The sequence below is a fragment of the Papilio xuthus genome, unplaced genomic scaffold, assembly GCF_000836235.2.
Source record: "Papilio xuthus unplaced genomic scaffold, Pxut_1.1 DF828142.1, whole genome shotgun sequence".
In the NCBI taxonomy this organism is placed as follows: domain Eukaryota; kingdom Metazoa; phylum Arthropoda; class Insecta; order Lepidoptera; family Papilionidae; genus Papilio; species Papilio xuthus.
The window spans coordinates 3,523,361-3,538,988 of record NW_013530507.1 but is presented as its reverse complement, the minus strand read 5'-3'; the positions used below and the strand labels follow the sequence as shown (position 1 = coordinate 3,538,988).

At 32.5% G+C, this 15,628-nt stretch overlaps 2 protein-coding genes across 2 annotated transcripts in view; both read left to right on the top strand.

Moving 5' to 3' along the window:
* The first annotated feature begins 1,164 nt into the window (after window positions 1-1,164).
* Window positions 1,165-5,665, top strand: LOC106114347 (proton-coupled folate transporter). Its single transcript, XM_013307513.1, has 5 exons — window positions 1,165-2,241; window positions 2,322-2,423; window positions 2,796-3,017; window positions 4,565-4,721; window positions 5,394-5,665. Exons 1-5 carry the CDS (start codon window positions 1,266-1,268, stop codon window positions 5,491-5,493), a joined length of 1,557 nt encoding a protein of 518 aa, XP_013162967.1. The 5' UTR covers window positions 1,165-1,265; the 3' UTR covers window positions 5,494-5,665.
* Window positions 5,666-7,882: 2,217 nt separating this feature from the next.
* Window positions 7,883-15,628, top strand: part of LOC106114346 (proton-coupled folate transporter-like) — an 8,572-nt gene continuing 826 nt past the window's right edge. The window contains 4 exon segments of the mRNA NM_001311955.1: window positions 7,883-8,927; window positions 11,492-11,593; window positions 13,438-13,659; window positions 14,746-14,902. Coding sequence (NP_001298884.1) covers window positions 7,940-8,927; window positions 11,492-11,593; window positions 13,438-13,659; window positions 14,746-14,902 — 1,469 coding nt within the window. The 5' untranslated portion in view covers window positions 7,883-7,939.

Genomic DNA, 15,628 nt, shown 5'->3' with positions numbered 1-15,628 from the left:
GGAGCAAGTACAGGGGAATGACTTTAATATATTATGATTTTGTTCAGAAACTGAGTTATCCTAAAAAATGAATATACAAAGTATACGAGTGAAAATCATGTAGTAAATGCTAAACTCCTTCAAACGCCTTTGTAAATACTACAAGCAACTATTCTAGTCTACAAATTCGAAAGAATTGCTTGCATAATTCTCTAAGGCGTCACAGATTTTTTTTACATTGCAATAAAATTTAAAAGATATAATAAATTACCTTAACAATCACTATAAATAATCTTATTTCGACTAAGTAACAAATAATAGGTTTGTTCATGCGATTTAAATGATCAGTCAGTATGCTTATACTATCAATTTAAATTTGCAATTGCTTAAAACAAAAAAAATATTGATATTTTTATCTACATCGAGCTTATTGCAAAGTTCTACGACTAATTCTTCGTTCAGCGGCATACCAAGATGTATTGCATAACCGGTTTCATATTTTTATACCAAACTTGATTACTAAATTACTAATTTATCCTAAAAGCAGGTACCAACTTTGTGAAAATAATAGCTTTGCATATATTCTTTTCTACAGAAGCCCCCCAAACTTTGGCAAATTCCTTTTTTAGTTTTTCATGGCAAAAATTTACGTTTCGATTTTTTTTTCAATGTAAAAAAGATAATTATAATATTTTATAAAAGTGTAGTTCGTAAGGACTAATCTAACCAAAGACGTAACAATGGTCCTTAATTTGATACTGAGGGAAACAAAAATGTATGGTAAAATAGCATATAAAAAAAATTAACAAGTAAATTGGACGTGTGGAACGAGTAGTTGGGACATGGTCCTCTCGCCGCTTTCGGATGTGTACCAAATTGTCCCTTGAATTTAAAGGGATTTTAAAACTTAAAGCCGGTTTGAGACTGACTATTAGTGATTTAGTCTTACTTTGCACAGTAGTACGAAGTAACAAAAATTGTCCAAGCTTTCAATGCAATAAAGCTTTTATTGGATTTTAAGCTTAGTTCAATTTAATGTGTGTATTCAATTTTATCGATGTATCACTTTCGTAATAGTTGAATCAAAAAGTTGCACTTGAACTTTGTATTTGTGGTCACCTTGAAGGATACATAGAACGTTAACCTGTTTGGCCATAGCTACTAAACTTAATAACGATATGATGAAAATACAAGTTTTCGATTGGCCAGTTGCGTCTCGTGTTTACAAACAGACACTACAGTTTTGTGTTAAGAAAATATAACATGTTGATGTCATTATTAACAAAATGCAAAATAAAACTATAAGTGAATTGGAATTAACAGAAAATGTTAACAAAGATAATGCATATACCAACAACAAGGAAGATGTTGATAGAAAAGAAGAAAGCAAAGAACAAGTATCATGGTTGGACAGAGTGAAAAATATTTTAAAGTTTTTTACGGTGGAACCATTCTTACTATGTTATATTATGCCAAACGTGATATCATCGTTAGCAGTCCAAAAACTTAACATGGAGAAAGCATGCCGATCAGATTTGAACTATACAGAGGAAATATGCTCTTTAGCATTAAGTGGTGAAGCTTCTGATAATATTACTAACGCAGCTCTAATTGGTGCACAAAAAATGGTAGCAGATATGACAGCGTGGAAGCAACCCTTGCAAAGCGGAATCCCTGCTATAGCTATTTTGTTTGTTGGAGCATGGAGCGATAAAACTGGAAACAGGAAAGCTCTCATGCTTTGTCCCATTATAGGAGAACTGATATCTGCTATAGGATTACTATTTGCTGCGTATTTCTTTATAGAATGGCCATTGTGGGCAACTGCACTAATAGAAGCTCTTCCGTCTGCTTTCTCTGGGGGACTATCGATTGCGTTAATGGGATCTTATAGTTATATAGCAGATGTAACAACTGTTGAATCTCGGACGTTTAGAATTGGTGTTGTAGCTGTTATAGTGACCCTGGGTATACCGTTAGGGTCTTCTATATCCGGAGTATTAACTGAAGCAGTAGGTTACTATGGTATATTTGGTATTGGGACAGTATTATATGTGTTAGCGTTCCTTCAGACTTATTTTAGAGTGCATGATGTTAAAAGAGTGGATATGGAAGGAACATTCAAAGAAAAAGTAATCCAGTTTTTCCATCCAAAGCATGTATGGGATACAATTTCACTACTTTTCACAACAGTCAGAATCCAGCTGATACAAATAGTGCTTGTAATTTGTGCTCATATTGTACTTATAGGACCAGTTTATGGTAAGAAATATTTATGTGTTATACAAATATAAAAAGAGTTTTCATTTAAATCCATGATAATAATTACATTTATTTTACAGGAGAGTCGGGAGTAATATTTCTCTATACTTTAACGAAGTATAAGATGACTGTGGTCGAATTTAGCTTGTTTATGACGTATTCTATCCTTATGGGTTTAGCAGGTGAGTTACAATTTTTTTTATACAAAAACTTTACAAATATAATATCGATTAGACAGCAGTTTTAAAAACCCACAGAGTTTAAATGTACTTACTGGTCGCTATTATAGAGAGCTGATGACGATGATTATACAATAAGAAAAGAGATTAAACGGTTTTTCAGACCATAATAGAAAGACAAATAAATAAATAGATAAAACAGTTGACTATCAAGTTGTAATAAACATAAATTATTATTTAAAAGTTTTGATGGTTTCCTAACGATTCGGTCGTATAAAAAACCATATCAGATTATCCTTCATGTATGTAGTAAACTCTATTCTTGTTATTTATTTAGGAATAAGTAATAATTTATTTGTATTACGAATATTACAGGAACTGCAATAGCGGTGACCGTTTTCAGTAAATATCTGAAAATGCACGACGCTCTAATCGGTTTAATAGCAACGATATGCAAAGTTGCTTCAAGTTTCGTATACTCTCTGGCACCAACAAAAGCCTGGTTCTACAGCGGTCCGGTTTTCGATTTTTTCGGCAACTCAGGAACAACAGCTATACGATCTTTAGGAACTAAAGTTGTTGATCAAGATAAAGTCGGTATGTATAGTTACTAAAGTTTAAACATTGCCTAGCTTCCGACAGTTGTTTTTCATGTTATTAGTCAGTGAATATTCTACCGGGTTGTTGAGATTATAACAGAGCTACAAAACAAGAATTAGGGCATATCAATGTTACAGCATATTAGGTGTCCCCCACGACTTCTTTTGCTCGGAATTTAAAAATAAACTTTATGAGTAGCTTATATGTTCTTCAAGGCTATGTTTCTATATCTATAGGTCCATGCAGTCGTTCTGGAGATACATTCAAACAAACATCCATCCATTTAAACATACACATTTATAATATTAATGAGAAGTAAGATAAGCTGATGACATTTCATAATCCATATGTAAATCTTATATATAAAATTGTCGTGTCACAATGTTAGTTACCATACTATTCCAGATTGACCGATTTTTTTGAAATTTTATATGCATATTCAGTAGGTATGAGAATCGGATACTATATACTTTTCAATCCGGAGCGGATGGAGTCGCGGGCGACAGGTTTTACTTCTATAAATTACAAAAATCTGGATGACCGAGCTTTGCTCGGTATTTTTTTTTAATTGTGTTATTTGGAAATTATATTTAAGTAGTAATTACTAATAAAATGATGAAATATGAATAATATTTTTCGATCTTACCGATAGAAACAGTTAAGTTTATGTTTAAGTTGATTATCGATAAAACACGAATAAAATAACATTTTCTAAAAATGATTCCTAGCTAGATCGATTTATCGCCCCCGAAACCCCCTATATACTAAATTTTATGAAAATCGTTGGAGCCGATTCCGAGATTCCAATTATATATAATATATATATACAAGAATTGCTCATTTAAAGATGTAAGATATACAGCATTTGATGGAATGACTCTGTATATGTATTATGTACGAATCACGTTTTTATTTATTATATATATTTTCCTATGTCTAGAGCAACGTCATTCCTCATGATTATGTGATGCTTTAATAACTACAAGATGATATCACTCACAAAAATATAAAAAACCGGATTTGTAATTATGAAATTTTTATAACATTTGAAATAACGTGGCAATTTAATAGTCAAATCAGCAACATATCTCACTTTTAAAAATGAACATATTATAAATTTAGGGAGCCGGTATAGTCTATAATTCTGCACAATATTATTGCCACACTCAGGGTCATTAATTGTTAACTAAAAGAGATCCTTAGTGTACACTTTCCAACTGCTAGTTCATGACCTGTGGTGCAGCTAATTCACTTTAGGAAAGTGTAGATTTCAAAGACAATAATGTTCGTTTTTTTATATGAAAAGCCGAAATCGCCAAAATAGCGAAGCGACCGTTGCCCATAGACATACGCAATTGCATATGCGTTGCCTTTAATCGACAGAGCACATGCACAGAAAGAAAATATTTTCCCTTCATGCTTGCATTTCATCCGGAAAGTCCACTTCCACTCCCCATACTTTCCTTTTAAGAAAAAGCGTAGGAAGCGTTAGAGGTAATGTGAAAGCTGAGTACACCTACAAGTAAAAAATAATTCTTTTCCAGGCAAGATGTGTTCTTTGATCGGCTTCGTCGAGGCAATAATTCCTGTGATTTACTCTCCTCTGTACAGCAAAGTGTACAGTTCTACTCTTGATACGTTCTCCGGGACATTTTACATGCTAGGTGGCATTATGACAGTACCAGCATTCGTCATATTCTTGTAAGTTATTACACTTTCTGTGGGTTTCCATAACCTGCATACAAACATATTATTAATTCGTTTTATTCAAAGAGAATAGTAGAGATTAAAGACGACGAAAAGTAAAGTTATAAGAGGAAGGAAACGAGCGGTTGAATTTATGTAACATTTGGAAAATAAAATAATAAATATTAAAACTGAAAAAGAAAAGATTATAAAACGGTCCTCCGTTTTATAACCCAAAGACAAGGATTAACGCACACTATTGGAAGATTTATTTACAACTGATTCATTTTTGTATTATAAAAGGAAGAATAAAATAAACCATTCTAAATATAAAAATTAAAAGTACATATAAACAGTCCGTTTGTATCGGCAATAGAGATCGTATTTTTGTACAGGCGTTTAGGTTTCGTTATGTTTCTCAAAAAATGTGTTGATATTGATAAATAAATCTATTCATAACTATTTATTTTAAAGCCTCCAATTATATTGCTTGCTAAGTAACTTAAGTTAATTAATACAAACGCTACTCACCCGTAGAGTTCATGTGACTACATAGCAACGCGCGTTTATTTTGTTAGAGATATTTCTATCTCGCGCAAAATAAAAGAGGTGAAAATTAATAATTTGATCATCTAATGCATTGTCCAATTGGGTAATTATTGCTGTAATTAAATGTTTCTTTTACAGAGCTCTATACAATATACAAAGGCGACAGGCGCGTGATCAGGTGACGGATCCAGAGGCAAAGGAAATGCATGCTCATGAAAATGCTGCTACCGTACTTTAGTTTTATTAAGGCCCTTCGTACACAAGACAATATTCGAAACCCGGCGATTTAAGTCGCTAAGAGACTTACGCAATACAATGGTCTGATGAGTGTCCGTCCCGGAGGCCAAAATTAGTCCTCTTTCCTTTCCCACCCTTTTTCTTATAAGGAAAGGATGGGAAGTGGAAGTGGACTTTCCGGATGAGAGGATGCATATTTTCTTTCTGTGCATCCTCTCCTCCGTCGATTAAAGGTAGGCAACGCATATGCATTGCGTATGTCTATGGGCAACGGTCACTTCGCTATTTCAGCGATTTCAGGTGGCCGCTCGCTCGTTTGCCACCTTGTAATATATATAAAAAATGTAATCTTTGGTTCTAAATTAATATATAAGGAAGTCTGGTCGATGCGGATATAATTATGAATTAGATTTATCAAGGATCTGTAAGAGGATAAGGCGAAATCCCATCTAAAGTTATTAAAGTTTATTTCGACTCACTTCCGTCATTTCGTTTTCCTTGAGCCAAGTAGCATTGGAAATGAATCATGAACCTTGTAGGACTACTCAGTATTCACAATTCGAAACAAGAAATTCTTTTTTAAATTTCAATATAGTATTTTTAATTTTACATTAAATGTGTGTAGTCAATAACTTTTTAGTGTGTCAAATTAAACTTAAAAAAAACTAACAATTTTCCGTATTAACCTTATTACTAAATTGTTAATTAATCGTAACAGCTAGTAACAACTTATTAATTACTTTCTTACTTTTTTTGCTTTTTTATTCATGTTGATGTTTTCATTATTAATAAAATACTGGAAAATCAAATGTATATTATTATTTCATCTCATATTTTACTATAACACGTCTCTCATACTTCAGATATTTTGAAACATAAAGCTTTATGTATAAATTCCACAAAAATGACAGCGGCCATTTTGGATTTTTTATAGTGCACTGTACTCAACTAGTCAAGCCGTTTAATACCCATGTTAGGGTGTTTTTCCAAAATATTTTTAATGACTTTTTCTTTTATTTAGTGTCCTTTGTATTTTCTGAGAGAATAATTTCGCCTTGAGAGTACGTACCTAATGGTAAGATTTAACTTATATGATGCACTGTGCAGAATACTCAAACTAATACACTGGCGGAATCCTTCAATGATCACTTAATGACTCAGAGCGTCAGTTAGCTGGCAATACAGATTTGAACATATTAAATGGAAATGTAAGCTTATGTCTAACTGAGACTGGTTATTTATCAAAATACTGACTCACAAGAGCACAAATTGTCTAAAATGATAAAATATGGTAATGAAAATAGTATATTCTTAAAATATTATACAAATTTGGAAACGAGTAATTCGTAAGCTTATCTACAGAACTATATCACTACTGAATGAAAATGAGTTAAGAAACAAATAGCGCCTACTTAATCTAACCGATTACTTTGCTATTAAATTAAACAGGCGCTATTTTAGTTTTATAAAAATTATGGTTCACTTATCCTTAAAATCATATATTGTTATTTTCTTAAACAAATATCGTTTAAAATTCTTGTAAGTTAATTTACCTTATATTTCTTCATAACTTCCTCATTTATACATGTTAGTATCATAAATAAACTTCCTAAAAATTCCGTTAAAACATTTTGTGTCATTGTTATAATTTGAACCTTGGAATAACTAATACTAATATTACATTGTTATCTACCTTTATTGTCTCTTAAAATATAAAAACTGAAAAAGCATAAAATGTTTCAATTATTTTATTTGGTTTATTTAGAAAATATTGTATAGAATTGTATATTAAAATAAGATGTATAATAAAATTATAGACTCGAAGGACATGGTGAGCGTATGTTACATTTGTTAGAAATTTCAACCATTAAGTTGGCATCTTTATCCGTTAGATGATAGAATAGGATACGGATCAATAACCTCATTTAATCATACGCGGTCGTGTCGATTGGCGGACTGCTTAAACGCTTAAATTATAACCTGCAGAAAAATAAAAACAGAACGTTCACCCTAGTGATAAAAAGATATTTATATAGCACTCGTCACGAAAGCAATTTGTACAGTTGTTTAATTTATTTATTCATTTAGTGAGGTTGTGTAGACAGGAAAGAGCGTCAGATTATGTGTAACTCTAGGTGCTCAGATAAAATTACCCATTTATTAAAAGTGTTGACTAGAGTGAGACCTCTGTTATCGTATACGAGATGCGAGCGCCTCGTGCGTTCACCGACGACGCACGCTGTACTATCGCTCTGCATTTTACAACCTGATATTTACATCCCTGGTTTTTGGAAACGACACTTGGAAAGCATCGGATTAAGCGCGTAGCAGTCACGATCCAACGCCGGCGGCGGTCGCGAACCATTGCTCTCAGTCTGTGTGTATTTCAAATATAATACCGTGTCGATCGCTTTTACTGACTCTCACTTTTATCGCGGTGTTATAATATGAGTGCCAGCACTGAAAACATCAACAGCTCCGTCGATTTCACTAAATCTAATATACATTTAACCGGTGATCGAGATGAGACGACATGGAGAGAAAAATCGAAACGCGTCTTGAAGGACATCAAGTATTGTATTCGAGAAACAACAGTCGAGCCGTGTTTGTTTACATTTATGTTATGCACGGCTCTGTCATCACTGGCTGTGCAAAATATGCACTTAGAAAAGTCATGTAGAGTTAATTTTCAATACAGCGACGATATATGTGATCGGATCAGGGATCGAAATACGACTGGCCTGGAAAATGAATTAAATAATGTCCAATCCTTAGTAGCAAAAGTTGTGGCATGGAAGTTCCCTCTACAAACTGCAATACCAGCTGTCATGGTGTTGTTTATTGGAGCATGGAGTGATAAAACTAAGAAAAGAAAGATATTCATACTGTTTCCTTTTATAGGAGAGATCGTTGCGAATATTGGACTATTACTTGCTACGTATTATTTCAAGGAGTTGTCCCTGACGGCTACTGCACTGATCGAGGCTTTACCCGCAGCGTTTACAGGCAGCTACATAATTATATTCATGGGAATGTTTAGTTTCATGGCTGATAGAACGACAATAGAAGAAAGAACATTTCGATTGGGTGTTGTAACGATTTGTGTAAGCTTAGGGACACCAACAGGAACTGCGTTAAGTGGTATACTGCTAAAAATGTTGGGTTATTATGGTATGTTTTCATTGTTGTTAGTGCTCCATACGTTTTCTTTTTTATACGGTGTGTTCAGACTCGAAGATATATTACCTCCAGATGACAAATGTGCAATTACAAGTGAGGCAAATGAGAAAGACAAGCTCAAGAAAATGTTTAAAGAAGTATTTATGCTTGTAGCAGATACTGTGCTGGTAGCACTTCGACCTCGGGCTTTCGGTATGAGAACGCAAATAATATCAGTTATAATTCTTTATATTCTTATGGTTGGACCACTATATGGTAAGTTTAACAATTTTTACTATTAATTTACTCTTGAAATTGATTTATTTTACGTGATCCTAACTGGAAGACACTAGGTCTAAATTTTAACTTAAATTTTGCCTATAAACAATTTGTTAAATGTGTTGGAAGTTCTGTTACCTTAGAAATCTTATTACATAGTTTAGATAATTATCAAATATAGTTTGGAAAGTAAAGTTCTTTGGAGATAAAAAAAGATATTTTATAATCACTGTTATTTTAACGATGTCGGTAGTAATGGGTTTTAGGAGGTAGAAATTAATTAATATACATTTCTTATGTTAATAATTTAATGATATTCAAAGGGTTTTCTATTGAACTAAATTTGGAACTGATTTAAAAATCAAACACAAGATACACAAGTCTCTAAATATAGAAACAAAGTGATAAGTTATAATACTAATTGCTAACAAATATTGCTTCAATATAATATGTTATATTCACATAACATCATATATAAACTAAATAGAAACGACTGCACACATGTTCACTTAATCCGGAGGAGAAACCGACTAGTTTCGAGCTTTTCAACAGGGTGTTTGTAAGATCCTTTACCAGTCATGGCCCGTTTCTTAGTTAAAAACAGCGAAATAACCCAGTACTAATGAAGAAAGAATCATAACAGGCCCGAAACTAGTCGTTTCTTCCGTTTTAAGTGTTAGTCTTTAAGTAATTTAGCTTTATGTAAGGAATTAGTTTTTTTAATATACTTGATCCGATCAAGATTTTTTTGGCGTTGTTATTTTTATGCGCATTATATTTAATATTGTTAATTAAAGAAATAATTAATTGAGACTAAAATCTCATCGAAAGCGATAATTGGTGCTATAAAAATTGATTGCTCTGTAAATTAAGCCAATTTCAATAAATCGGTATTCAAATATACACATTTTAAAGGTCTTAATAACTTGCTTAATCTCTATATTCGAGTTAGTAAAATTATAAACTTACTTTTAGTATGCTTTTATATTAAGTTTTTCATAGATCAGATGTTTTCTTAGTTTTGATTTAGTTACTGTACACAATTTCACGCTGATAATTTCGATTTAATGGCGAAAGTAGACAATATTGCAATGTAATTTGAAAAAAGAGTTTTTACTAGATTTTTTAGCGAAGTTTTTGTAAATTAGTCTATGGTTAAATGATGGATCGAAATGAAGTAAAAATATGATCATCGTCTTTGTCTATGTTAACTTAGTAGGATGCGTACGTCGTGAACATGGTTGCGTAATTACACGGCGTGACTACTTTCGCACGCGGCCTTGAGAAACGCATTGGGTTAGCTATGCAGAATAACTATGCGTCTAATGACATAACCTATCGTGTTGTACTTGTCTTATTTAACGTGATTTATTTTTGTTATGCATTGTATGAAACCTTTTCAAAATGCAAATGTCTATAGGCAACGGTCACTTCAGTATGTAAGCGATTTGGGTAGTTGTTTGCTCTCTTATTATTGTAAAAAAATTGCTCGGAGTAATAAGTGGCTAAATTAGATTTTGTTTTAAATAGTTTAATTATTTTCATTTCAATGTTTAGCACATGACGTTAAAATGAATCTGTAATCTTTATCTGACAAACAGGTGCGTTTATTTTTGCTTGATACAGGCTATTATCAAATGTAAAGTAACTAAAAACATTCTGAATTAAATTTAAGAGACAAAGTAGGTCTTTCTCGATAACCGTAGGAATGTAAAATTCAAAGAACTGGTTTTTATGGACATAAGTGTCGTGGCGGGTGCGAGTTAAACATTTGTTTACTTATTAATTACTACGGAGTGTGTAAACCGCACCCAATGTACCGTGTCTACTTGTAGGGTCTCTTATCAAAACATAAACGAATTCCATACTCTCAATATGGATATACGAATATGCCTTTCTACTGAAATGTAACAAGGTAAACTTGGGGTTTCCGGAGTAAACCTGTTTATGTTAATATTAGGGTTTTTATGTTTGTATAATTAAAATTTCACAAAATTACTCAAATTCTTCATTAAATAAAATATTTATTTACAATTAAATTTATTTGAAATTTTGCTATAACTACAATTTTAGTTCGTACTTTATTTTTTTTATTAAAAAAATAATGGCTAGTAATGTCGCTTTAATAATACGTTTAGTATGTTTCAGTAAGCAATTAACATTACTATTAAAGCAAAAAGTCGAGGTATAAATATTTTCGCATATCTTGGCGGCTCTTGACTTCATGCGAGTCGTTGCGCAGAATACAATTTTAGGTGGGTCATAGCGGGATGCAGGGAGAAGGCACAGCGGAACGTGCCGTGACCTTGAGCCGCCAAGATATTTGAAAAGCGTTATAAATATACCTCTAGAATTGTCATTCTTAACTCTACATCTTAGTAAATTGTCAAATAATGAATCCATTGTTTACATCGCTATTATTATTAGTAGATTCATGTAATTGAAGTCATTTGTAGTTGCCACTGAGAAAAGTTAATAACCTTACTAAGGACAATACTCAATATGATAACAAAGAAACTTGTTCATTCGTCATATCTCCATTGTTTTTTTTTTGTCCTCAGGTGATTCTCAAGTCAGTTATTTGTACGCGATACGCAAATTCAACTTCAATGAAGTCGAGTTTAGTATTTATGGTGCCGTCAACACTGTCCTTGGCCTGATAGGTAAGTTTTAAATCATGGTTTGATTTAGATGTTCGTTGCAGATAAATTAAAGATCTGTGAGAATAAAAAATCCATTCGAAAACACAATAAAAATAACATATGAAATCAGCTAATATGGTAAATTAAAATTTTGCCGACTGCCGACGACAATATCTTATTAATATTATAAATGCGAATGTTTAAATGGATGGATATACAGATGGATGGATGCATGGCGATTTGTTAGAAGGTATCATCAGAACGGCTGCATAGATCTTGCTGAAATTTGCCACAGATGTGGAGAATAGTCTGGAAGAACACATAGGCTACTTATTAAATTTGTTTTTAATTCCGCACGGACGGAGTCGCGGGCGATAGCTAGTATTTTATACAGATATTTTGGTAACAGTAACCAACCTTAAGTGAATCCAAAAAGCCTAGTATGATAGAACTGAAACGAGTAAGCAAGGGCTTTTGGCTATCAATAAAATCTTCTCAATCTGTGTAAAAATATCGGAAAAAAACAGAAACCAACCAGTTTTAAAACCAGATAAATCTAGATCGTTTTTCCGAGTAATGAAAAATAGAAATATAAATTCATCTTCCTAATTTAATTACCCGACTGATTCGGAAGGGTTTCTGTTTTTCCCGCGTATATATCTATATATAATAAATGTACATATGTATTCCATTATAATCCTGGAGCCTAAACGAGTTTATTGACTGATATTCGATTAATATTCTTCCTATGTGTCATAAGCATACAATCGGACAGATTTTCTTATAAGCAATTTTAGTAATATAATAAAAATCGGAATAATGACTAGCTAAAAGCCAAAGACCATAGTTTAAAATTACATTTCATTCAACAAAACAACATCGACACAGAGATAATAATTGTTATCTCAATTACAGGTGCAAACTCTAATCCGTTAACTTAACAATATGTACATTTAAAAACAAAACTAGTAAACATCTCGAGATAAAAGCCAATATCACAACAATTAAAACAAAACAACATCAACAAACAAAAGTTGCACGTAATCAAAATAATTGTGCAATATTCCACAACAAAAAAATTGTCGGTATAGTATTTGTTGGTAGAAAGAAGGAAGTTCTCTCTGCCAAAATATTAGAATAAAACCTTATTTTCATCCCTATAATTATATTACTAATATTATAAATATGAAAGTTTAGTTGGATGGATGTTTGTTACAAGATATCTCTGGAACGACTTAACAAATCTTGATGTGCACAGATGTAGAACATAATCTGGAAGAACATATAGGCTACAAATTGTTTTTAAATTCTACGCTTACAGAATCATAGGCGAGAACTAGTTTAAAATGACATGGGGTAACAATATGATTTTGTACATGAGTTAAAAAATTGAAATTCATATTAATTACTGACTATACGACAAATGTTTTTGTTCTATCCAATTAAATAGCATCAGAAAACTTACTACGCATTATTCGATGCATTTATATTGTTTTAATGATGAGCGCAGTGTTATCTAAAAATGTTGTTTACTTTACATATGACCTCTCACAATCTACGCAGAGTAACTGCAAAACCGCCTATACATTTGCCTACTACATTTTGTTTATAACCTAGGTCAAGGTTCCTGATATCTTGACGCATATGAAATATATTGCAACACTGACTTTATACAATGTTTAAACATTATATACTTTATTAACTACACAGTAGATATTGTGTTTTTTTTAAGTCCAATATTTTTCTTTATTCATAATTATCTGAATGTCTCGATTACCCATTTACGCAGTAAATTTATCTTCCTTCGTAGTATTTATATAGTTAGGAAACTGACTTAAATATTCATTTGTTTATTTTTATTACAGGTACATTCTTCTGTATAGCATTTTTAAGCAAAAAATTGGACGTGCAGGACAGTATAATTGGAGTTATGGCTGGAGTGAGCAGAATAGCATCTTGTTTTGTGTTCGCATTCGCTCCGAACCGACAATGGTATTACTCGGCACCAATATTTAACATATTTAGTCACACTGGATTGACAGCTGTAAGAGCTATAGCAACAAAAAGTGTACCTACTGAAGAAATCGGTAAGGCATTTTATATTTATAATTTGTACTCAATTAGAGGAACTAGACGGCCTCCCAATCCGGTAATAATGAAGTAACGGCCGGAACCGAGGTTCTTAAGGGAGCACTATAGCTTAGTTACGCTTAAACGATGTTTAGGCTAAGCGCCATTTGCGCTCGGTCACCTCAAGTAAATCGGTAGTTCAGACACAAAAATAGAGGAAGTAGCGCTAGTTACAAGAAATTGAGAATCTAATGATTAGCGTAGATTTGAAGGCAGCTAAATTGTCTACCTATATGTTTAACACTTGCCAAACTTTTTGTGAAGCTACTTTTAACCCTGTAGACATTGTCCGCCAATGATCTCATTGTAAGTAACAAAGTCCATATTAGGGCATTAAAATTGTAATACGTATTACATGAAGAAACTATGTTGATAAAGTTCTTTTCAATAAAATATAATTGGGTAAATATCACAATGCCAGCGTTTAACCAAGAGACATGTTTAATACGTCCTTGTAATATTATTTTTATATCGAATGCTTACTGGCGTTGTATTTTTAATCAGCGAAGCCTCCGTTCGCCGACAACAAAACGAAATGGTGTCGGCATTACGAACCGAACGCGATGTACTTGTACACTATGAAATACAAACCAAGGCCACATCGAGTAATGTAGCTGCAAAACATGTCTCAAATCTAGAAATATATTATATATAAATATGATAGCTACAATGATTAAATGTACGTCAAAAGTACTGAGCAATTTGATTATAATATCTGTAATATAATATGTTTAATGTCAATGTAAATTGTCATACCTAACATTTCCTCGTATTACAAGTAAACTTAAGTAGTGGCCTATGTGTTCTTTCAGACTTTGTTCTACATCTATGCCAAATTTCTGCGAAATCCCTTTAGCCGTTCTGAATACCTTCAAACAAACATCCATCTTAACTTTCGCAGCGATAATATTACAAAGAAGTAAGATATTCATCAATACTTCATTCAAATTTATGAAGACTTACCTCAATTCTTGTACAACGAGTTGATACAAGATAACAAACAAGAATATTCCAAAACTAAATTTATAAAAATTTTCTTTCAGCCAAATTAAGTTCATTAATGGGTGTCACGGAGGCGATCGCGCCGTCTATCTACATGCCTACCTCAAGTTACATTTATGTATCTACCATAGAGAATTTTCCAGGAGCGTTTTACTTATTCGACGCATCCCTTACCTTGTTTGCTCTGGCCTTGTTCACGTAAGTAATCTCTAATACAATGCGTCTCAGATAGCAATACTTAATTGCTGTTAGTCAAGTGTTATTTGACGCATGACTCACAAACTGTTTTTGTACATATTCATGTAAGTTCCAGGTTAACGATAAGACTGTTTACTAGGCTAATAGGTTATGCTAGTTAGTTATTAATTCACTTTCAATTCTGAAAAGAAAATTGTGTCATCAATTGCATCTAAATCCAATACTACTGATTCGCTGCTATAATTCTGATATTTAACATATCATTTGGAAGTTGGTTAAATAACATAATACTCTGAAAATAGTCTAAATTGCCTCTCGTATTGCACAAGTTACAAGTTGAGTCGATATTCAGTTTAAATTTTCAGTATCAGTTCCCGTAAATTATAATATCTAGCTATAAATTACCACAAATAAGTTATAATACACATAAATAAACTACGTATTTTTATGTTTTTATATCGATACTTTTAACTTTAAAGTATAGGCACTAGTTAAGTCATCATTGGACATTCCGCCACCAAACCTGGAGTCTTAGGATCAATTCTCTCAAGTCGCATACCAAGAGCCTTCCCGGAACTTAAGTAGGATGAAGTGCCGCTACTCAACCACAGATGGCCATAGACAGGGCACTTGTTACTATGACCTAAATAATCTATAGTGAAAACTAGGTTCAGACGATTCTTATTGACACTAACACTAATTACAAATATACTTAAAGAGTTTTTT

Coding starts and splice junctions, on each gene's coding strand:
- LOC106114347 (XM_013307513.1), top strand. CDS start 1,266: ATGCAAAATAAAACTATAAGTGAATTGGAATTAACAGAAAATGTTAAC. Junction 2,424..2,795: donor TATCCTTATGGGTTTAGCAG/GTGAGTTACAAT, acceptor CGAATATTACAG/GAACTGCAATAGCGGTGACC. Junction 4,722..5,393: donor CCAGCATTCGTCATATTCTT/GTAAGTTATTAC, acceptor TTTCTTTTACAG/AGCTCTATACAATATACAAA.